The sequence below is a fragment of the Coturnix japonica genome, chromosome 9 (assembly GCF_054131305.1).
Source record: "Coturnix japonica strain WE chromosome 9, WE-NBRP24, whole genome shotgun sequence".
Taxonomy (NCBI): domain Eukaryota; kingdom Metazoa; phylum Chordata; class Aves; order Galliformes; family Phasianidae; genus Coturnix; species Coturnix japonica.
In genome coordinates this window covers 8,360,802-8,381,589 of record NC_140671.1, presented here as the reverse complement: position 1 = coordinate 8,381,589, position 20,788 = coordinate 8,360,802, and the positions used below count along the sequence as shown (strand labels likewise).

Below are 20,788 nucleotides of genomic sequence, written 5' to 3'. Positions count from 1 at the left end.
TACCCCACATGCAAACAAGTACTTGGAAAAGCAGCTACACGGATGTGGAAGCTGCTCAGGTCGCTGCAGCACTTACAGGAGTGAGTGAGCACCGTTCCGAGGTGGATTTAGACCCAGTTGTGCACGAGAGGATGCCTGCCATGCCCCCTTCATAAAGCAGGAAGGTCCTTGCAGCACACAATGGTAGGCTTACATAGCTTTGGACATGCAGAAGCCATCAGCATCAGCCTCGTGGCGTGGGCTCCTCCACTTCCTTCAGTAAAGGTGAAATTAGTGCAAAGGCTGCATCTTCTTGGATGAATATAGAGAACAGCACTACATGCAAACAGTGACAGCCCTGGAAGGTAACGCTGTTAGAGCTTGTTGGAACACAAAACCCCCCTCCGCGTTTGAAAACAAACAGCGGGTTTACTGGCATGAAAAAGGCGCTCAGAGAATCGACGTGACGGCTTTTAACACGCACAGACCCCAAATGCCCAGACCCGAATCCCCGCTGCCCTCCCCACCACGTGTCGGTGCAGCCGGACTATTCCCCTTTCCAAGAGGCCTAAGCGGGACCCTACGCAGTTTCCAGGAAGCTGGCAGTTACTGTGACCCTCCCCTAATACAAAACAGGTGACACAGCGCTGAGCCGTGCCAGCACAGACTGCGGGCTTTCATAAAGCAGGTACCGGGCTGCGAGCCTTCGCCCCGGTAAGAGGGGGCTTTTTAAGACCTGGCTACAATGTGCTAATTTGAGAACTGCGAGCTATTGCACTCCATGTTCCTTACAGAAAGCAGGTCTGTGCTCTATGTTAATACCAGCAGGCAGGCTGTGCTGACGTGGAACTCATAGGAGCACGCTGGAGCTGCTCCATTGCCTGGTAGGAGGCACCACAGTAACTCTTAGATCTCCCCCCTTCCCAATTCGTAAGCAAACATTTAGAAGTAGGCAGGGAAAACAACCAAACACACACACAGCAGCAGACGGGAGGAGCACAAAGCCTCACAAAGTGCACAGAGCTCAAGATGGCAGAAGAGCAGCCAGCACAACAAACTCTTCCCAGCTCCTTGCAGGATGCTGGAGCGCACACGGGGCCGCACAGCCCCCCCCCCTCCTACTGAGCTCGCAGCTAAAACCCTCCCCTGGTTCCCAGGGTCTTCAAATGAAGATTTGCATAGCACTTCCAGATCATTCCCGAGAGAAGGGACAATGGCCCTCTAAACGCCCGTCTTCCCCCCACCCCCTCCTCCCTCCTTCACTTACAAAGCTGATAAAGCCCCGGTGAAAAGGGGAACAAAGAATTTACAGATGGCAGAATATTGATTTCTGCAGTCGCGGGGCTGCAGGGAGCAGACGAGGAACCCCCCAGAAGCCCCGTGAACTTTGATACACGGGCACTATGTTAAGGCAGCGCCCCCCAACAACCTCGGCTGGAGGCAGCAGCGCTACCGAAGGGGGCTGAGCAGCCCCCGGGAGCCTCAATAGTCTGCGATGAGATGAGATTACAGCCTGAAATCCCTCAGCGAGATCCTTGTTTCCAAACTTGCTCAGCACAGGCTCTGCCGGTGACAGCAGTTTGCCACCAGGCGGCACAGCACGGCATTGCTCCCATAGGCTCCGGCTCCGGCTGACGGTATCGAAGACTTGGATAGATTCGCGTCCTCTTTTCCCTGCTACCCAGCCCTGCAGTGAGGAAAAGCAAGACAAGAAAACGGCCTAAGTCTCTTCTGTAAGGAAAAAAACACATAAAAGTGAGTCCAAAGAGCGGATCTCAGCCATCAGGGACAGCCATAGAGCTGGTGGCAGAGCTGCTTCCACCTGGCTCCAACAGGATCACAAACAGGATCCAGACATTTGCACATTAATTGCCATTAAGAGTTCTTCCGGAGATGGTTTTTAATCCAAATGATGTTATTACAACAGCAGAATTATCCCACAAATCCACATAATGAAAAACATACCAGTGCCTACAAAAGTACATTTAATTACAGGCATCTTTTTACAGTCATGACCAACATAGTTTTCATATCCCAGTGAAGAGGTTGATCCCTAACACACACGTATCCATAAACAAACAAACTCCTTAAGAAATGCAATGTATGCTCTCTGATGTTGCCTAAAAGAAACCAAAACACAGCAGTGCCATCACCTCACTGCAGGAAATGTTACCCAGCATATAAGGAGCATCTCTAAAGCTGCACTGAATGCAGCCCCTGGATCTCAGCCCTGGAGCACTGGGCACCTTTCCTCCCCTACACTCCCTTAGCACACAGTGCCATACACGGTCATCTTTCCTCCTGCTGCAGAGATCAGCCTGAACACCAACTCGACTCAATGCTGACCTGATGTACCCAGGACGAAGCAGTACAACCCAGTCACCACAGCCTCCTCTGCACCTCAGCCCAGCAGGCCCTGCACCCACATCCCTACAGCTACTTTCCTCATAGCCACCACTGCTCCTAAGCAGCCGCAATCGAGGCCTTATCCCATCCCATCCTCATTCCCATCCCAGTTCCCATCCTCATTCCGGTCCCATCCCCGCAGCCGCTCGCACATCATCAGCCCTATCCTCGAATAGAACACACCGCCATCTCCCCAAAATGGCGCCCGTCCGCAACCCTCCCAATCACGTGACTAACGATCTCCCTCCCTGTGGTAGCGCATGCGCAGAAGCGCGCCGCTGCTCAAAGTCAGGCAGGCGGTGGGAGAACACTGCGCATGCTCCGTCCCGCCCCAGTGACGTCAGTTCCGTTTCCGGAGGGCGCTGCGGTCGCTGCGGACATGGCGGCGCTCCGAGTGCTGTCCCGGCTGCTGCCCGCCGCGCCACGCTCGGTGCCGGCCCGAAACATGGCGGCTGCGGCGGCGCACGAAGGTGGCGGAGGTGAGTGGGGACGAGAGGGCGGGCGCTGAGGCCCCATCTGTTGTACTGTGTCCTGGTGTGGAGCCCTCAGTAAAAAAGACATGGAGATTTTGTTAAGGGTCCAGAGGAGGGACAGGAAGATGATCAGGGGGCTGGAGCACCTCCCCTATGAGGACAGGCTGAGGGAGTTGGGTTTGTTCAGCCTGGAGAAGAGAAGGTTGCGGGGTGACCTCATTGCAGCCTTTCAGTACCTGAAGGGAACTTACTGCCAGGAGGGGAGTAAACTCTTGGAAAGGGCTGATAATAGCAGGACACGGGGAAATGGTTTTAAGTTAAAAGAGGGAAGATTTAGGTTGGATGTTAGGGGGAAGTTCTTCACTAGGAGAGTGGTTAGGCCCTGGAACAGGCTGCCCAGGGAGGTTGTGGATGCCCCGTCCTTGGAGGTGTTCAAGGCCAGGTTGGACGGGGCCCTGGGCAACCTGATCTAGTAAAGGTGTATGTTTGGTGGCCCTGCCAGGCAGGGGGTTGGAACTACACGATCCTTGAGGTCCCTTCCAACCCGGCTCATTCTGTGATCTGTGTCAGTGCTTAACGTCGGGTCCCGCTGTAACGATAACTTTGCTGTGCTCCATGCCCCCCCAGCCCGTTTGTGGAAGACGCTGAGCTTCGTGGTGGCGCTGCCCGCGGTCGGTGTGTGCATGTTGAACTGCTACCTGAAGGCGCAGCATGAGCACGAGCGGCCTGAGTTCATCCGCTACGCGCACCTCCGCATCCGCAGCAAGGTGTGTTAGTGCTCTGCTATGAGGATCTCGTGTTCTGTGAGCTCTGAGCGCACAGATTGAACCAGGAGGAGCACAGGCCTCTGCTGAGCGAGCTGCTGTGTGTACAGCCATGGTTTTAGCTCATAGCTTTGCTCCTGTGTTGCTCAGCAGTGTCTGGCGGCTCTGGTGAGTCCAGCCCTGCCCCAGGTAACCGTACTGATGTCTCCCAGGCAAACATCTTGGCTGTACAGGTGCTGCATTTACCTCAGGCTAATGCAGATCTGCACAGTGACAGCTGGTCCCACCCTCTTGTGGCAGGGAGCCCTCATTGCATAGCACAATGGATGGCTAAAGGACAGCAGTGACCTTGCTGTTTGGAGACAACAGCTGTCAGCTAATGGAGACTGGTTTTCATCTCTGGTTTGGTACAGCCTGGGAGCGCTGCCAGCTTGCTTAAGCTGGAGTCTGTATTTGCTGTCGAGTCCATTTTTGCTGTGCTCAGTAGCTCAGTCAATTTCCTGCTAAGGGCTTATTTTCCTTCTTTCTTCCAACAGCCTTTTCCTTGGGGCGATGGGAACAAAACTCTATTCCACAACCCTCACGTAAATGCTCTCCCGACCGGTTATGAAGATGAAAACTAAAACCTCAACCACAGCCAGAACTTTGGCTCTTCTTCCATTTGGACCAGGCTGTTCTGTGGGAACCATCACTTAAGAAGATCTGCATTCCTTCTACAGTCAAGGTGAATGGTGGTCTGGCCTCCACCAGTACTTCTGTAGAGGTCCTTTAAATAAACAGTTCCAAGCCTGAATTTGGTCTCTGAGTCTTTTATTCATCTGTGACTCCTTACAAGTTCCTTAGTTTAGTGCTGAGCCTTCCCCAGCACAGAAGCAGAGGGCTGTGCCTGTTAATACCTGCTCCCATATCCAGTCATGCTAACAAGTCCATCATGAAGGATACGAAATGAAATAACATGTTATGTGTGATTTCACTGACTGTTGTTATCCTGCGTGCAGGTGAGCTGCCATCAGTCTAATATTATAAATTAAAATTCAGTATACAGGGAAACACATCCTGCATAATCCACTATTGCAATGTTTAGGAGTCACGAAGGCAATTCTGTCTTACCCAGCCCTTTCTGGGAGAGGGAATTCCAGCAAAGACATTGAACTTAAGCACTTTCAGCCTTCCCAGCGTTAATCCTCAGCTCTCACATTTCTGGTATATCAGCACACGTACGACACTGCTGGGAAAGCTGCAGTCCAATTGGACAAAATCTCAGGGCACACATTGCAAACAAAAGCAGTTTTTGCTCTGCTGCGTGTCTGCGCAATACACACGGTGTCACTCAGCAGATCCTAGAAGGCTGTACTGATTTTGCATAGTTAACCAATTGTAAACCTCTGGAGTCTGCAGAAACACAATTTTATTTCAGAAGCACTACGGGACAATCTTCTTTAGCCTTCAGTGCTATTTATGTCTTCCTCGTAGCTCAGAAGAGCGCTATAATAAAATAACTTAAGCTTATGATAATGCATAGAACAAGGCACTAAGAGGCACAGTTACTTTAACTGTCAAAATACACTAGTTCTTATATGAAGATCATAGAAAAGCAAAGCAGTTTTATGTGCTAGTCGAAAATAAAGCTGCATACTCGACAGACCACAAAGTGTTCTTCCTGGTGCTGAGAAAGAAGTGTCCCAACTTAGCAGCTGAAAGTTAGTTCCATTTATACCGAGTGACCCAGCAGTAAGCATTAACAGCTCACTTTGGAAGTGCTACACTTAATCTCTGCACAGACTATTTTGCCAGCTGCCTTGTGCACACAGGAGCGTGGTTAATGCAGGCTGTGTGACCGTGTTTGAGCTACTGTCATTGCTGAGGACAACTGAGCTCACGCTTCTCCAAGCACCTTTTCTCTCTATCTGTTGCAAGATCTGCAGGAGCGAAGGAAGCCTTACTGCTGAAATATCAGGGTGGACCAGGTAGAAAACATTTGGAGAGGAGAAGGGTAATTCCTAACAACTCCTTCATAACTAGATGGGAAAATACACACCAGCCTATTCTTTTTGCTGAGCAGCCTCCTTTACTTTTCTACATTCAAAGGAAGAGAATTTCAGATACTCGTTTAAGGAAAAAACAAAGTGCTGTTCAGTCATGCTGCACAGAAGTGTAACACAAACACTCTCAGATGGGGCACCTGGCAAGTTAGACAACCATCTCACTCGTTCAAAACCACTACTAAATAACTTACTTAATAACTTACTTGGAGTTTGTGCAGTTTACAAGCCAACTCACTAAGACCAACAAATAACTTCAGTTTGCTTTACTAGGTGTAAAGCTCACACATAGTCCATGAGCAGTTTCATAAGCAGGTGAGGTCCCCCAAGAGGCGGGACAAGCTGCCGGGGCGTTGAACTTCTCAGCTGTGAAGCTTCAGTTCAGCATCACTGTCACTCAACACTTTGATTATCTCAATCAAAGATGTAACAGGAGTTGTGGCCAACCTGGTGCTGTGTGGTCGTGTGTGCAAAGACAGCCAGGCCTGCGCAGTTCTACTGCAGTGACACATTACATTACAGGAGCAAGAACTCAGATTCAGGATCACTTCAGTACCTCGGAAAAGGCCAAAGAAAGTGGCCTCTGCTTTCACTGTTTCTTCAGTTCTGTTGCAGGCTGCCTCTGTCCCTCCTGGAGGTCATAATCAGACGTTACCAAACAGTCATCCACCTGAACAAAATATAACTTCTTACATTTATTTCATTTAAGCTATTGCAAATCCAGCAAAAGTGCTTTTACACCATCTCTGTTACTGGCAAAACCTGTGCTTTAGGCCCTTGGTGTTTGGGATCATATAAACCAGCCTCCTTCCACCCAAATTCAGCACCACAGAGATAAGACAGAGTAAACCAACCTTCTTGTTAGACGCTTCCTAACATCATAAATAAGCAAGATAAACGGGTCAGAGATTAACTACAGGTTCAACATCTCCCATTATAAAGTACATTCGACAGAAGTTAAATCATCTTTTTGCACTGTTATAAGCCGAACCACCACCACGATTCATTGGGAAGGAGGCAGCAGGCAGCACACCGTGAAGTCTTTTGGCTCGCGGCAGTTTGTTTCTACAGGCACAGAGGAAACCCCACTTCCTACAGTGCTACATGGAGGAAGCAGCTCAGCAAAGCGCTGTCCCGGTGCATCCATCCTGGCTGCTGGGTGGCCGCCGTTCCCAGCCCGTGGGCTCGTATCACTGACTCCCCGCATTCAGCTGAAGTCAGGAGGAGTTTTCAGCTTTCCCTTTGCTCGGGCCCATGAACTCCAGCCCTTCGATGGGGATGTCCTTCTCCTTGATGGCTTTCTGGGAAGAACAACAACAAAACGGTTACGTTGGAAGCACGTTTCAAACGGCACCGAGAAACAAAAGCTTCTGTTCACAACGTCATCTACAAACAGCAGCGTCAGCACCGCCCCGCACGGGCTGCAACGGCACGATGCTGGGCTGTGAAGGCGGCGGCTCGGCAGGGCCCGCACCTGCACGCACAGCTGGTAGCGCTTGAAGAGCTGCCCGCACGGGTCCCCGTCGTTCTCGCCCTTGAGGAACTTCTCTGCGAACCAGCGGTTGAAGCACTGGTCGTACTCGCGCTTCAGCTCGGTACACGCCTCCCCCACGCTATTCATGGCGGCACGGCCCCTCCGACACCGCTACGACGCGATTCCGGCGCGTAGCGATGACGCCACAAACCGCTTCCGGCGGCGCGAGATGTGGGTGCCGGGGTTATGGCGGGGACTGCGGGGCGGGACGGTGAGAGCACTCAGGATCAGCGTGTGCACAGCCAGCGCCGCGCCGACACCGCAGGTCAGACAGAGCACGGGGCCGGGCCGTAACGTACCATGCCATGCCATACCCATACCTATAACCATCACCATACCATGCCATACCATACCATACCATACCCATACCTATACCCATACCCATACCTATACCCATACCCATGCCATACCATACCATACCATACCATACCATACCATACCATACCATACCATACCATACCATACCATACCATACCATACCATACCATAACCATATCATAACCATACCATACCATAACCATACCATAGCATAACCATACCATAGCATAACCATACCATAGCATAACCTAACCATACCCTACCCTAACCATACCATACCATACCATACCATACCATACCATACCATACCATACCATAACCATACCATTACCATACCATACCATACCATACCATACCATACCATACCATACCATACCATACCATTAGTGGAGGTAACGGTTTGAGGAGCCCCATCTGTGCTCTCTTGCAGGACGGCGTCACGATGGAGGTTCTCGACCACCTGGAGCGCCTGGCCCTGGTGGATTTCCGCGATGCCGACGGCGTGGAGCGGCTGCGGGACGCGGTGCGATTCGCGGAGCGGCTGCGGGAGGTGGATACGGAGGGTGTCCAGCCCATGGACTCGGTGCTGGAGGACAGGTAAGGGCCGTGTTGGTGCCCCGTGCACATCCAGCCCCAATGTGCTCCATGCAGACCTCCGGCCGCTGTCCTCAGGTGTCTTTATCTGCGGGAAGATGACGTTACCGAGGGGAACTGCACGGCACAGCTGCTGAAAAACGCCACGGAGAAAGTCGAGGAATACTTCGTAGCCCCACCAGGTACCATAGCTTCTATAGAACTTTTGCATCGTGCTCGAGTTAACCCAACACCTTCCAAAGTAAGGGATGACTCTAATCATCTGTACTAACAAACCAAACCTGGAGCAGGCTGCAAGCTATTGAGCCTAAAGCAGTAGAGGGGTTAATGTTACCTTACAGCTCCTGCCCAGCACTGCTTACAGGAAGGCAAACAGAACTTCCTGACTTCCCTTACATGCTCACAAATCAGACTGCAGTAGCACTGTACGTTAAGCTGCACTGCTCACTGGTCTCTCACAATTCTCTTTTCTTCCAGGTAACATCCCTTTACCAGAGATGGAAGAACGAGATACTTTCCTGAAGGGCTCATAGAGACAGAACCCAAACGCTGTTTCTATATTTCATTTGGGATTACTGCGCTTTGTGTGGGGACAGCTGAAATACCCCAGGAGGGCAGAAACTCCTCCTTAGATCAGAACTGAGTGTCACCTACTTTACACAGTGCGTGTTCTGTATCTGTTTGTAGGGAAAAAAAGTCACTCCCACTTTGCTTCTCTGTGTTTCTGTGTAATGAACAACACCAGCTTTGTGTAAGCGTTCCTTGGCAGAGATGCTAAACAGCCATAATTGTAATTATTTTTCCTATGGAGTCTATATTCTGCATCCCTACAAACAAGACGTGATTAATAAACCAAATCTCTATGCCAATATCAAATTCACTGCAAAGCTTGAATATTAGAGCTTGTGTCAGGTGTGTCAAGAATCAGACCCTGCAAACCCTCCCTTAAGCACAGCCTGGTGAGAGGACAGACCGCCTGATGCTTGTTCCCTGCAGCCTCAACTGTCTTACATGTTAAAAACACATATTTCCTTAATGAAGGGGTTTGTAACAATGTCCTCGCTAATGAGGGAATTACAGCCCTGACTCAGATCCCCACAGCTTGCACATTAGGAGCCCTTGCATAGGGTGGATGAGCTGCCTATGGGGCAGCGTGTTGGTGTCTCTGCTCCCCCCAGCCTGTGTAATGAGTTGGTGCTGCCCTGTGGGATGGCTGAGCTGCACCCAGGGGGAGGAGGCACCCCTGGCTCATATCCTTACGTTGTTCTGCTACAAAACAATTGAAAACAACAGGTAAGTGAGGCAAACATAACACATCTCTGTCAAACAACTGTTCTTCTCAGTGGTTTGTTGCAGCCAAAAGCAAAAGGTCTGTTTGGTTAAACAGAAAGGAAGGAAGCCACGTTCTGAGCTGCAGTAGATGCACTGGGTTCCCCTGGAGCTGGCTTGGCCCACACCTGCATGTGTTCTCTTTCCAGCTGTGCAGCTCTGTAACAGAACACTGGACAGATACACTGGACAGATAGATGCCAGGTTTCCAAACACCATCTCGAGGCAGAGATTCCTTCACTGATACAGAAACACAAAAATTGAGAGTGTTGTATTGCTAATAATTATTATCTGATAACAGCAGTAACTGGGAGCCCCAGGAAAGACATCAATGAATAATAATAGAGAAAATAACAGTAATGCAGCTGAAAAGTGCTGGCTGTGCAGCCTCCATCGGAAAGGGGCAGAGGTGGCAACGTCTGTTAAGGCAGCCTGCACTCAGACTGGGCCCTGCTGGGTTCTGCTCATTAAAGGAGAGTTTAGAGCAGACCTGCTCGGTCGCTATGGGAGCGGACGCGGACACGCGGCATGCCGGGCGGAAAGAAAACGCCGGAGTAAAACCCAAGCGGAGCTCCGCCGGCTGACCAATCAGCGCTCGGCAGGGCGGGGCTGCGGCCAATAGCGGACGGGAGGCGCGGAGGAGGCGGGGCTTAGGGCGGGACTGCGGGAGCGGAGGCGTGTGCGGAGCGCGGCGTGCAGCGAGCGGAGCGAACAGCGCCGGTAAGAACGGCCGGGAACCCACAGCGCGGGGAGCGGGGCGGGGGGAGAACGGCCACGTGCGGCTGGTGGGCTCACCCCCTGCTCGGGGCTCCGTGCCCGCTGCAGGCAACCATGAGTGAGAGAAAGGCCGTGATCAAGAACGCGGACATGTCGGAGGAGATGCAGCAGGACTCGGTGGAGTGCGCTACGCAGGCACTGGAGAAGTACAACATCGAGAAGGACATTGCGGCGCACATCAAGAAGGTAAAGGGCTGCGGGGCTGCGCTCCGGGCAGCGCTGAGTGTGTAACAGCAGCGGGGGAATGCGGGGGGGGCTCGAGAAACGAGTTGATGCAGCTCATGCAGAGGGAGCAGCTCGCCGGGCCGGGCTTCATGTGCAGGCTGTGATTCCTTACGGTGCTTTCCACACCTCTGGGTGGATTTCTGTGCTCCTTCTGCTTTTCTTTCGCAGTGTTTTAAGCTTTGACTTCCCTTGTCTCCCCATCCAAACGAACCCATTTGAGCAGTGCTGCTTTGAGACCTTGCCATCCTTTGGGTTCCCTTTGCACCGCGTGCAGGACATGTTCACACTGCTGCACAACAGATGGTTTGTTCCTTACACTCTGTCACATTTCTGCCTCCTCCGTGCAGCCTGACTGCGCTGAGCAGAACACAAAGTGCTGCTCTCGCTGCTGTAGGGCAGGCACTGCAGCACACACAGCACACAGCCACCAGCTGGAGGGTTCTGCTCATGGTAGGTTTGCACTGATGAGTTTCAAATAATCTCATAGCAGACTCCTGGTATGATGGGTACAGAGAATGTTCTCCGGAGATTGGTGGAAAGATGTGGGCAAAGAATATCCCACAGAGCCCTTTCAGCATCTCTGTTGGTAAGAACAGCTCATGAAGTTAACACAATGGCTTAATTCGCATAGACTTCACTGCTTGATTGGAATCTGGCTCAGACAAACCACTGAGCACACACATTTCTATCTTATTCCTGCAGAGCTTTTTTCCAGTAAGCAGCAGACAGTTATAAGACACCAGATGATCCCTGCACTTATGAGCATATGCTGCTCCTTAATTGCTGTCTTCTGAACGTGGTACTTGCCAAGAAGTGGCACATCGGTGCCAAAACAGCAGTGCTGGTACAGTTCTCATAAGGAACACTAAATTTGTAGTTGTCTCTTCTGCAGGAATTTGACAAGAAATACAACCCTACTTGGCACTGCATCGTGGGAAGGAACTTTGGCAGCTACGTGACTCATGAGACCAAACACTTCATCTACTTCTACCTCGGCCAAGTCGCTATTCTTCTCTTTAAGTCTGGTTAGAAGCACGGACTGGCGCTGCTCCGGCTGCAGGACTGCACAGCGAAGCCAAGCAGCCTGATACCCTCAGCCTTGCTGAGGACACAGACCTTCATCTTCAGGTCTCGTGCTGTATTGTTAAGGATCAGGGATTTCTCTGTAGTAGCTCTTATTTTCCTTGTGGCTATAAAGGTGTCTTCCTCGTATTTATTTTCTTTCAAAACAAAGCTTATTTGCTAATAAAACTAATGGAATGGTTTATCCTGGAAGACTTCTATCTAACCTTCTGCTGCCTTAGTACTTGCATTAAACTCTATTCCCCTCTAAAGGAACATTCACACACCAGTTTTTCTCCTAAATACACAGCATGCGAATGCTGAGTTCATCTATGAATAGATCATCCATCAGTACAAGTAGGAGGAAAGATTTCTTCTGAGAGAAGGTGAAAAAACAGACTGTGTTTTGAGTCCTTTTCAGCACGCATAACCTCCCATGCAAATTGTTGAGCTGCCTTTCTGATCTCACATGAACTGCTGAGCTAAGAGCTACAGCCTTTTCTGGTCCCACTCTCCAGAACAGAGGGCTTTTCACACACTCACAATACACAGCTGTCACTTCAGGTTTTAACTTCGTATGTTCTCTGGAGTTTTGTTTTTTATCCCTACAGCTACAACAGAAGCACCACATCGTCAACAGTTTGGTTTAAGGAACAGAAAGAAAGGTGTGGTACTTTTATGTACAGATCATACATCTAGAACTGGCAGAGGAAAAGATTTTGTCTGTAGGTGAGCATACCAAGTCTGATTTCAGAACAGTTACGCAGTTATTCTCTGTCTGAAAAAGCTCCTCTTTTAGAAAGACAAAATTACCAAGTTAAGTGAAAGTAGCTGATTGAGAGCTTTTATTTCACAAGCTTTTCGTCTGTTTGAAAAAAGTCAGAAGAACACAGAAAAGTCCATTAAAGTCCATATGACTGAAGGGCAACCAGATTTCAATACAGATTTAATAAATCCAAGTAACTTCTCACTGCTACAATAGCCTCCTTGAACCTCAGCAAGAGAAAGGAGGAATCTTATTTGTAGACTAAACAGTCTGTTTGTATCCACAGCAGCTGTGATGAAGCCGGCCCATTCATTAGCACTGCTCAATTTTGTCCTTGTCCTTTATGAACTCGGAAGGGAAATTCAAGGATAAGAAAATGGCCACAGAATTCACTTCACCCTCAAGTCTCTTGAGGAGAAAACAGTAAGTGATGTCCTTTGGATCTGACTGCTGAGCAAAGATCTGCTGCATGCGTTCTTAAGACTTTAATCTTTTATCTTGATAGTTACAATTCCAGAGCTTTCAGATCCCTCAAAAAAATCATACTTGCTGTGTTTCACTACACAGGAGACTCACAGTTTGAAACCTGAGTGAATGGCGACAATGCCAGAGTTTAAGTTCTCATAATCCACTTTTAGAAACCCCACATCTTCTATCATCGCCTTCAGCTCCTCCTGAAAAGTAACAGTTCTGTAGTTATAACCATCTGAATGCCTATAAAGCCAGCTGCTTCCACGATTATTTGGGAAATCATTTTGCACTTTGGAGCATGCAGAGAAATGCTGCCTTACCTGGGGGGGGAAGCGCCGGATGCTCTCCACAAGATACTGGTAAGACTTCCAGTCACCAGCAATAACCTCACCCAGAACAGGGACAACCTGGAAACTGTACAGATCATAGAGCCTGCAAAGACAGACAGCAAACACACATCAGCACAAACAAATTTAAAACCAGTCCTCTCCAACAAAAGTTGTTATCTTAACCACTTTCCTTTGCAGTCTGGATTTGATTTAAATGCACAATGAAAAGGTCCAAAGTGTCTCTACCTCTTACTGTGAGCACACATAAGAGTCTTATGACTCAGCATAAGGTGTCACCACATTCCTACCTGGAAAGGATAGGGTTGCTGACATGACTAAATTCAAGGCAGAGAAATCGCCCTCCTGGCTTCAGAACTCGATAGGCCTCCTGAAGTGCCTGAGCAAAAGCAGACACAGTGAGTTTGTAGGACAGCACCTGTCTATTACCATGCATGTAACAGCAATTCAGTGATGAACTGAGGGCAGTAGAGACAATCTTGACTGGCAGTCTTCAATTTTTACTTGTAGAGAAGCATCCCGACACCATCAAAACCCAGAACACTAGACTGTTGCATAAATAGATTTATACCAGGCTTTAAGATTAAACCATAATATTAGGGAAGCAATTTTTCTTCTCTTTTTTTTCCTGCACTTAGTTGATCAACATTTGCCAACAGAGCTCTTGTAATTACAGACCAAATCTGGAAAGGAGGTGACTCAACTACAAGAAATTGAAAACAAGAAGAGTAACAGAAATATTTTTAATCAAAAGACTTTATTCAACTGCAAGACATACCAGCAAATCAAAGAAGAAATGATTCTAGATTCTGGAGAAGTGATGTGTGAGAACAGAAAGGGGGGAAAGAGGAGAATATTTAGCTACTTAGAAAATAACATCCTGTATTCAAAACAAGATAACCAAAGGAACCACCAAGAAGCATTATACTGATAACTCCATGTTTTTTCCACATGAGAACATAAAGTTGTGTCTAACAGCCTCTGCAGGCTTTACATCTATTTGGCTTCAATTGTTGCTTTCCTGAGGAAATGACATTAAAATATGAACAGTACACATATATGACAGGAACTCTGAAACAGAATCAGATGCTTGAGTGTGTTCTGTATCAGGTCTCCAAGGAGTCATGCTACCAGATTGCTGTATCTGGTTTCTCAAAGAGGTATAAGCTAATGAGCTTGTGCTTCCCAAGGGAAGCAGATGAAGCAGATGAAGCACTGTGAAAGGTTACCTGCATTAAACTCAGTTCAAAGGCACATTTTTTCAAGGCGGTTTGGATCTAAACACTGTACCTTCCTTGGAAGGAACTTTGCCAAGGTTTGTAACATGCTCCTCCAAAACACAGGCAACTGATCTAGCTAGACAGGTTCTCTAACCTATCTTTATCCACATGACAACTAGTCATTCCCAAAGGACTGATACAACTTAGAATGCAGAGTACCACTCTCACTAGTTTTAATTAGTACTTATGTTTTATGTAAAACTGTAATGACACGAAACAGAAGTGGGCTGAGCAGCTTAGGTCAACGTCCTGCTTCACTTTCTTCTCTGGGAGCTCTGCTGGCTCAAGCAGGGAAACAACAGTAGGTCAGATACTTCCTGCACTAGAGGCGTGATACAGATCAGGTGCTTCAGGAAGTTTTGGGACATGAAGACTTCCTAACCTATAATACTGCAAAGGTGGGGAATGTAGCATTCAGCCCTTTTTGCCTTAGGAAGAGATTGCATAGCTTGCCAAGCTGGAAAGATTGGCTGCAAATAGTATAAATCTAACTTCTTGTAACAAAGGTGGGGCATTTTATTGCATTCCTTGTTCAAACACACTACGTGTCACATTAAGTGTCTTGGGAGTAGACAAAGACGTTTCCTTACCCAAAAGTGATCCTCTTTGGCTTCCTCTGCTAGAGCCAAAACAACATCAAATGGACTGAAAGGACTTTGTACCAGTAAATGCTGTAACAACTTACCAAATCAATACGAGTAACATTTCTTATTCCAAAGGCAATTGTGTAAACATCAAACTTGTCATCATCGAAGGGCAACTCTTCAGCATTCCCAAGCACCCAGGACAAACCTACAATAAAAGCAAAGAACTTCTGCTCTTCAGATTCCTCCAAAAATAATAGAACTTCCCTACTCCAGAAGGAAATGACAATTGCTACTGAAAAGCAGTGCTTCCATTTTGCCTTTCTGTTGGAGGGAAAAAACATCATCTTTGCCTTCACTCACAAATCTCTCAATGCCTTGCATTGCAGCATATCAGCCAAAGCATTCCTCTGTGTCTGTGTGAATATGTTGCATTCACAGGGTTTTGGTCTACCAGAAAGATTTCACCCCGATTTTGCATTGAAGTGGAAAGTGAAACAAACTGGCTTACAAATGTAGCAAAGTTCCAGAAGGAGACTGCACTCAAAGAGCAACTACAAACAACAATTAACCATATTGCCATATGGCAATAGATGAAACACTTAATCATTGCTAGAAAGTTTCCATTGATTGAGGAACATAAAAAAACCCCACACTCCTCCATCAGCACTCAACATGTGACCCTACTGCAGATGTGTTATTTCCCAAACCCCAAGGACCATCTGTGCACCATTAGATGTTCGGGTTATTTATAGCAAAAATAAGGCTGCTTAATTTAGAATTCATAGTTTTTAAGGGCACTTTTTGGTGACTCTGATGCAAAACAACAACAAAAAAGCAAAACAAAAAACAACCCACATGTGCTTTCTGCACTGGAGAGCAGCAGTTTCAAAGGGCACAATGCTAGAAAGAGGCACAGAGAACAAGACAACAGCAAACCTCAGTTGATGGCAGGAAACATTCAAATTTCATTCTTACCAGGTTGATATGTTAATAGTTGTAGAAAATATTGTAAGCAAAGGGAGCATGCAACATTATTAAGCAAATAATAGTCTTATTTAAACCTGAGCAGTTTGAAAAGACAAAAAGCTATCACCAAGAAAAGGTTTTAAGCAATAGCAAAACCTCCCTCAGAATACACTGCAGCAAAACCACAGGGCAGAAGTTTGTAAGGGGATAGATGATGGGGACTGCTGGCATCAAACAAGAACTGGGTGTATGCAGGGCATGCTACCACTCCTGCTGCTATCTGCCATTGGGGAACATTCATGTTTCTTTTCAGCATGCACAGCCACCATTGTTGGCAAATATGAACACAGAAACATGTACATGGGAAAATGGTGAAAGAAAAACTACACTCCTTGAAATTAATCAAACGTCAGTCCATGGACAATGAGCAAATAAGCTCAGAAATGAGTTCCCTAGTAGATGGGGGAATTGCATGAAGAAGGCAGGATACAGCCAATGGGTACGTGCTGAATGAGGGAGTGAAGACAGGAAATCAGAATTACAGCACAGGAGGACAACCCAGGCAGCAGGAAGACAATTGAGTTTCTAAAGCTGCATTGTGCAGAGAAAGAAAGTGGGAAAACTAAATACCCATTTTGAGAATTTGTTATTAATTTTTTAAATTTCTAATTTTCAAGCATAGCTTTGGTATCAAACCATGGCTATATAATTTCAATCCCAAAGTGGTGATTACCTGAAGGCTATCACTCATCCAGTTCTATCAATCACATTACAACGCATGATTTACCTTCAGAGTAGCCAAGATGCTGCGCTCTCTGCTTCCCAGCTTTTAACATTTCTCTGTTAATATCACAGACCACAACCTGGGAATCCCCCAATGGATTACTTTTCTCTTCCTGGTAACTCTTTGAAATTTCCTGCCATGACAAATTCTGGTGCTGCCTCAGCTTCTGCTGGAGCTGACGTTCTCGTACAGCACGAACATAATTAAGGAATCGAAAGGCGATGTCACCTGCAATTGGTTTAGAAGAAGGATACGTGTTTTAGAATGTTTTCTTAACTTGGAAATAGTGAAACATAAGGCTTTGAACATCAAACTCAGCTCGTACACATTCCATATGTAGTATGTACGTAAATAAAAGTCTGTAAGTATGTATATAGGTAAAGGGAACATACTAAAAGCAAACATTTCACAACTTCCTGCAAAAGGAAACGGTTTCTGGTAACTTCAGAGCCTTGGAGGGAGGTAGTTCAAAACATAAATCAAACTTCAGTCCAAGAAAACTCAGAAAGAAAAAAGAAAGGTTTGGAAATAGCACGATGTGGTGATGCAGGACTATGGGAGGGGTTACCTGTTCCACCAGCAACATCCACAAGGAGCGTTCCTGGGGAAGGATTCATTTTGTGCATGAGGACGTCCTTCCACACCCGATGGATCCCCAGCGACATGGAGTCATTCATTACATCGTATTTTTCGGCCACGTTTTCAAAGACCTGGTAAACTGCAAAGAGAGGGTTGAGAGGGTCAGATGGGATTGATTTAACCCTGTGGAAAGCAGAGCGGAGACTCGTCTCAGGGAGGTTTGTCACCGTGCGGAACTGGGAAAGTTCACCTGCAAAACCCATAGACCGGAATAACGCGAGGATCCCATTGACCTTGCTGAGCGACAAAGGGCTCTTTGGAGGAACGGCGGCCGTGCCCGTAACCTTTCTGCGGCTCCGCGGGGATGAAACGAGCAAAGACGAAACGAGCGGGGATAACTATGATCCTATGATACTATGATAACTCCGCTGCACACCGGGCCTCCCCCGTCCCAGCCCCGAGCCCCCCCCAAACCGCAGCCCGTCCCGGCACACTCACTTTTCTCCCTCCGCTCCTCCTCGGACACGTTCTGGAAGCCGAAGTGCGTCTGCGGCCCCTCGGTCCGGCCCCGCGCGGCCCCGAGCAGCGCCCGCACAGCCCCGATACGGCGGGACAGCAGCGAGCGGCACGGGAACAGCCCCGCCGCCATCTTGGAGGCGTTGAAGGAGGCCGGCAGCCCCGGCCGCAGCACCGATCCTTAGGCCGCAGCGCACCGTTCACAGAACCACATTCGGGCGGTTCAGCCGTGAGGAAAAACAAACGGGGAAGGCCAAACAAAGGCGGCACAGCCACAATCACAGCCACAAACACAGCCACAATCACAGCCCGGTAAGCGGGACATCGCCCCACCAGGCCCCACACCAGGCCCCGCCTCGGCGGACAGCACACACACACACACGTCGCTATGGCAACAGCCGCGGAGCACGCCGGTCCGAAAGAAAACGCAGGAGTAAAATGCTGCCAGACTCCCGGCTTATAGCTAATGAGAACGCGGAATGGCCGCAGCGCTGACCAATGGCCGATGGGCAGTGCGGAGAGGGCGGGACCGGCGGCACCGGGAGGCGGGTGCGACGCGCGCGGGTCGGTTAAACCGGCGCGGCGGCGGCGCGAGCGGCTGATTGTGGTGCGCGTTCGACTTCGTGTCCCGGCCCGCTGCGTGCCGCTGCCTGACGGCTGCTCCTGAGCCGCGCTCGCGGAACGGTGAGGGGCGGGGGGGGGTCGGGTGGGAGGGCGGGGGCTGGGTCAGCTCGTGATCGGGGCTGGGTCCGGCCGGGCGATTCGGGAGCTGCGTGTGGTGAGTTGCTGCGGCCGGGCCATAACGGCGCCGCACGCAGGCGGCCACTCAGCGCTGGGGGGCGGTGGATGCGGGGCTGGGGAGCGGAGCCGATGAGTGGGAGCAGCCCGCAGAGCACTGCACGGCACCGACGTGGGGCACCGGGCCGGGCTGCGGGAGCACGAGGGAGCGGCCGGGTGTGAGCGCAGCGCCGTGCTCCGTGCCCGCTGCAGGCAACCATGAGTGACAGAAAGGCCGTGATCAAGAACGCGGACATGTCGGAGGAGATGCAGCAGGACGCTGTGGAGTGCGCTACGCAGGCACTGGAGAAGTACAACATCGAGAAGGACATTGCGGCGCACATCAAGAAGGTAAAGGGCTGCGGGGCTGCGCTCCGGGCAGCGCTGAGTGTGTAACAGCAGCGGGGGAATGCGGCCGGGCGGGGCGGGCTCGAGAAACGAGTTGATGCAGCTCATGCAGAGGGAGCAGCTCGCCGGGCCGGGCTTCATGTGCAGGCTGTGATTCCTTACGGTGCTTTCCACGCCCTTTGCGTGGATTTCTGTGCTCTTTTCACTGTTCTCCTGTAATATTTCTCATTTAAGCGTTTACCTCAATCGTCTTCTGTCCACTTAAACAAAAAAGTGGCAGCTGAGCCGTCCCTGGGACTCATCTGGGCCAAAATACAGTGGCTCCATTGAGTGCCCCTACAGCTTCCCTCTGAGAGAAGGCTTGTTTGACAGAGTTCTCAGTTACAGCTTCATTTAACTTAATCTTCAGGATCTGTTCAGTTCTCTACAGCTGAAACAGAAACTGCAGGGCAACATCCTCTTCTTGCTGTCATTGTGCCTTATGTAGTAACCAAACCAAGAAACAAAGCCGCCTCAAAACCAAAGCAAATAAATTCTGCTTGTCTTTTAAATCTGTTTGCTGTGATATATATATGTATCAAATTAGCAGTAATGTTTAGAATAGTTGGCTCTGGTGAGTGGGGAAAATGAGGGTTTGAATGGAGGAGTGATCTGAAAAGCAGCACAACTGAGGGAGATTCTTTCCTCTGATTAAAGCACTGTACAGGAAGGGATTTTTTTCCCCATATCTGTGATAGTGGAGAAGGGAGTTGAGCCTAATGTTATTCAGGTACTTTTAGTGGCAACTGCTAGAAACTTCTAGAGCATTCATTGCCAGGTGTAAAACACAGATACACAGGAGGTGAATGGACAGCACTGCTGTACAGAGCTTCTGGCAGGGAGTTCTCCACAAACAGCCCCATCAGCACCAGTGTTAGAGCCCAACAAAGGAGTTCAAATAATGGCTTGGTCTCCATAGATACTAAACTGGCATGGAGCTTTCACTTGGGGCTGGAGCTTTAGATGAGTTATGGGCGGGAGAGGAGTGTGTGTGCTGAGCAAAGGCAACGTCCTGGGCCCTTGCAGCCTGTTGTGGGCCCTGCTGCCTGCTCGGGTGGGAGGTGCTGTGCAGTGCTGTGCTTTTCTTTCTTGTGTTTTATGTCTGACTAAGCAGCAGGTGAACAATAGTGGGATTATGTTGTTTAGAACACATTCAAGAGCATCTGCTGCTCCTCTAATGGCTGTGGTCTGCAATGGAATGCCCGTTTCGGAGCGTTCTTAGTGTCCAGTGGTCTGTTTTGCAGGAATTTGACAAGAAATACAACCCTACTTGGCACTGCATCGTGGGAAGGAACTTTGGCAGCTACGTGACTCATGAGACCAAACACTTCATCTACTTCTACCTCGGCCAAGTCGCTATTCTTCTCTTCAAGTCTGGATAGAAGCACGGACTCTGTGTGACGCCGCATGTGGCTGCGGGGCTGCTGTGCCCAGTGCCTTCAGCCTTCCTGAGGACGCAGACCTTGATCTTCAAGGGCACTGGCAGGGATCATGATATAGCAGAAGGTGTTACGTTGTGGATATGAAAAATACCAAAAAAAGAGTCTTCCTTATATTTATTTTTGTTTCCTCAAAGGCTTCATTTTGGCTATTAGAGCTGTTGGAGGAGTGTGGCCTACGAGTTGTATGCCATCTGCAGTATCAGCCCATTGCTGCCTATGCTCTGTGAGTGCTGACGGCGTTCTGTTCCAAAGCTCTCCCTTTTCCTTTCCGGTACCGTTGGATGTACTGACAGCTGTACTTTGCAGAGCCTGAGCTGTTTCTTTTTCTGCTGATGCCTCTTGGAGATTTGAGTTGGGAAATAAACATCGAGATCCACCCGGCT

At 49.1% G+C, this 20,788-nt stretch overlaps 6 protein-coding genes across 9 annotated transcripts; 4 read left to right on the top strand and 2 right to left on the bottom strand.

Moving 5' to 3' along the window:
* The first annotated feature begins 1,586 nt into the window (after nt 1–1,586).
* On the top strand, nt 1,587–4,415 carry COX6A1 (cytochrome c oxidase subunit 6A1). Of its 2 annotated transcripts, XM_015878188.3 has the most exons (3): nt 2,728–2,864; nt 3,486–3,625; nt 4,159–4,415. In XM_015878188.3, the coding sequence occupies exons 1-3, from the start codon at nt 2,765–2,767 to the stop codon at nt 4,243–4,245; spliced, it is 327 nt and encodes a 108-aa protein (XP_015733674.1). In that variant the 5' UTR covers nt 2,728–2,764; the 3' UTR covers nt 4,246–4,415. The 2 variants fall into 2 exon arrangements, with proteins under 2 accessions (XP_085412332.1, XP_015733674.1); XM_085556206.1 differs by lacking the exon at nt 3,486–3,625 and having other exon boundaries at nt 1,587–2,864.
* TRIAP1 (TP53 regulated inhibitor of apoptosis 1) lies at nt 4,416–7,313 on the bottom strand. The gene is made up of 2 exons (XM_015878194.3): nt 7,139–7,313; nt 4,416–6,965 (listed from the first exon to the last, which is right to left on the bottom strand). The coding sequence occupies exons 1-2, from the start codon at nt 7,283–7,285 to the stop codon at nt 6,882–6,884; spliced, it is 231 nt and encodes a 76-aa protein (XP_015733680.1). The 5' UTR covers nt 7,286–7,313; the 3' UTR covers nt 4,416–6,881.
* GATC (glutamyl-tRNA amidotransferase subunit C) lies at nt 7,284–8,986 on the top strand. Its single transcript, XM_015878187.3, has 4 exons — nt 7,284–7,463; nt 7,947–8,113; nt 8,189–8,292; nt 8,588–8,986. Exons 1-4 carry the CDS (start codon nt 7,284–7,286, stop codon nt 8,641–8,643), a joined length of 507 nt encoding a protein of 168 aa, XP_015733673.1. The 3' UTR covers nt 8,644–8,986.
* A 1,118-nt stretch (nt 8,987–10,104) lies between these two features.
* Nucleotides 10,105–11,708, top strand: LOC107321367 (dynein light chain 1, cytoplasmic-like). The gene is made up of 3 exons (XM_032447804.2): nt 10,105–10,159; nt 10,265–10,402; nt 11,334–11,708. The coding sequence occupies exons 2-3, from the start codon at nt 10,271–10,273 to the stop codon at nt 11,469–11,471; spliced, it is 270 nt and encodes an 89-aa protein (XP_032303695.1). The 5' UTR covers nt 10,105–10,159; nt 10,265–10,270; the 3' UTR covers nt 11,472–11,708.
* On the top strand, nt 10,105–20,786 carry LOC107321369 (dynein light chain 1, cytoplasmic). Of its 3 annotated transcripts, none has more exons than XM_032447805.2 (3): nt 10,105–10,159; nt 18,790–18,927; nt 20,208–20,786. In XM_032447805.2, exons 2-3 carry the CDS (start codon nt 18,796–18,798, stop codon nt 20,343–20,345), a joined length of 270 nt encoding a protein of 89 aa, XP_032303696.1. In that variant the 5' UTR covers nt 10,105–10,159; nt 18,790–18,795; the 3' UTR covers nt 20,346–20,786. The 3 variants fall into 3 exon arrangements, with proteins under 3 accessions (XP_032303696.1, XP_015733677.1, XP_015733678.1); XM_015878191.3 differs by lacking the exon at nt 10,105–10,159 and adding an exon at nt 18,400–18,483; XM_015878192.3 differs by lacking the exon at nt 10,105–10,159 and adding an exon at nt 18,400–18,577.
* On the bottom strand, nt 12,321–17,951 carry COQ5 (coenzyme Q5, methyltransferase). Its single transcript, XM_015878186.3, has 7 exons — nt 17,782–17,951; nt 17,273–17,422; nt 16,708–16,932; nt 15,053–15,159; nt 13,378–13,466; nt 13,061–13,172; nt 12,321–12,943 (listed from the first exon to the last, which is right to left on the bottom strand). The coding sequence occupies exons 1-7, from the start codon at nt 17,930–17,932 to the stop codon at nt 12,842–12,844; spliced, it is 936 nt and encodes a 311-aa protein (XP_015733672.1). The 5' UTR covers nt 17,933–17,951; the 3' UTR covers nt 12,321–12,841.
* Nucleotides 20,787–20,788: the final 2 nt, after the last annotated feature.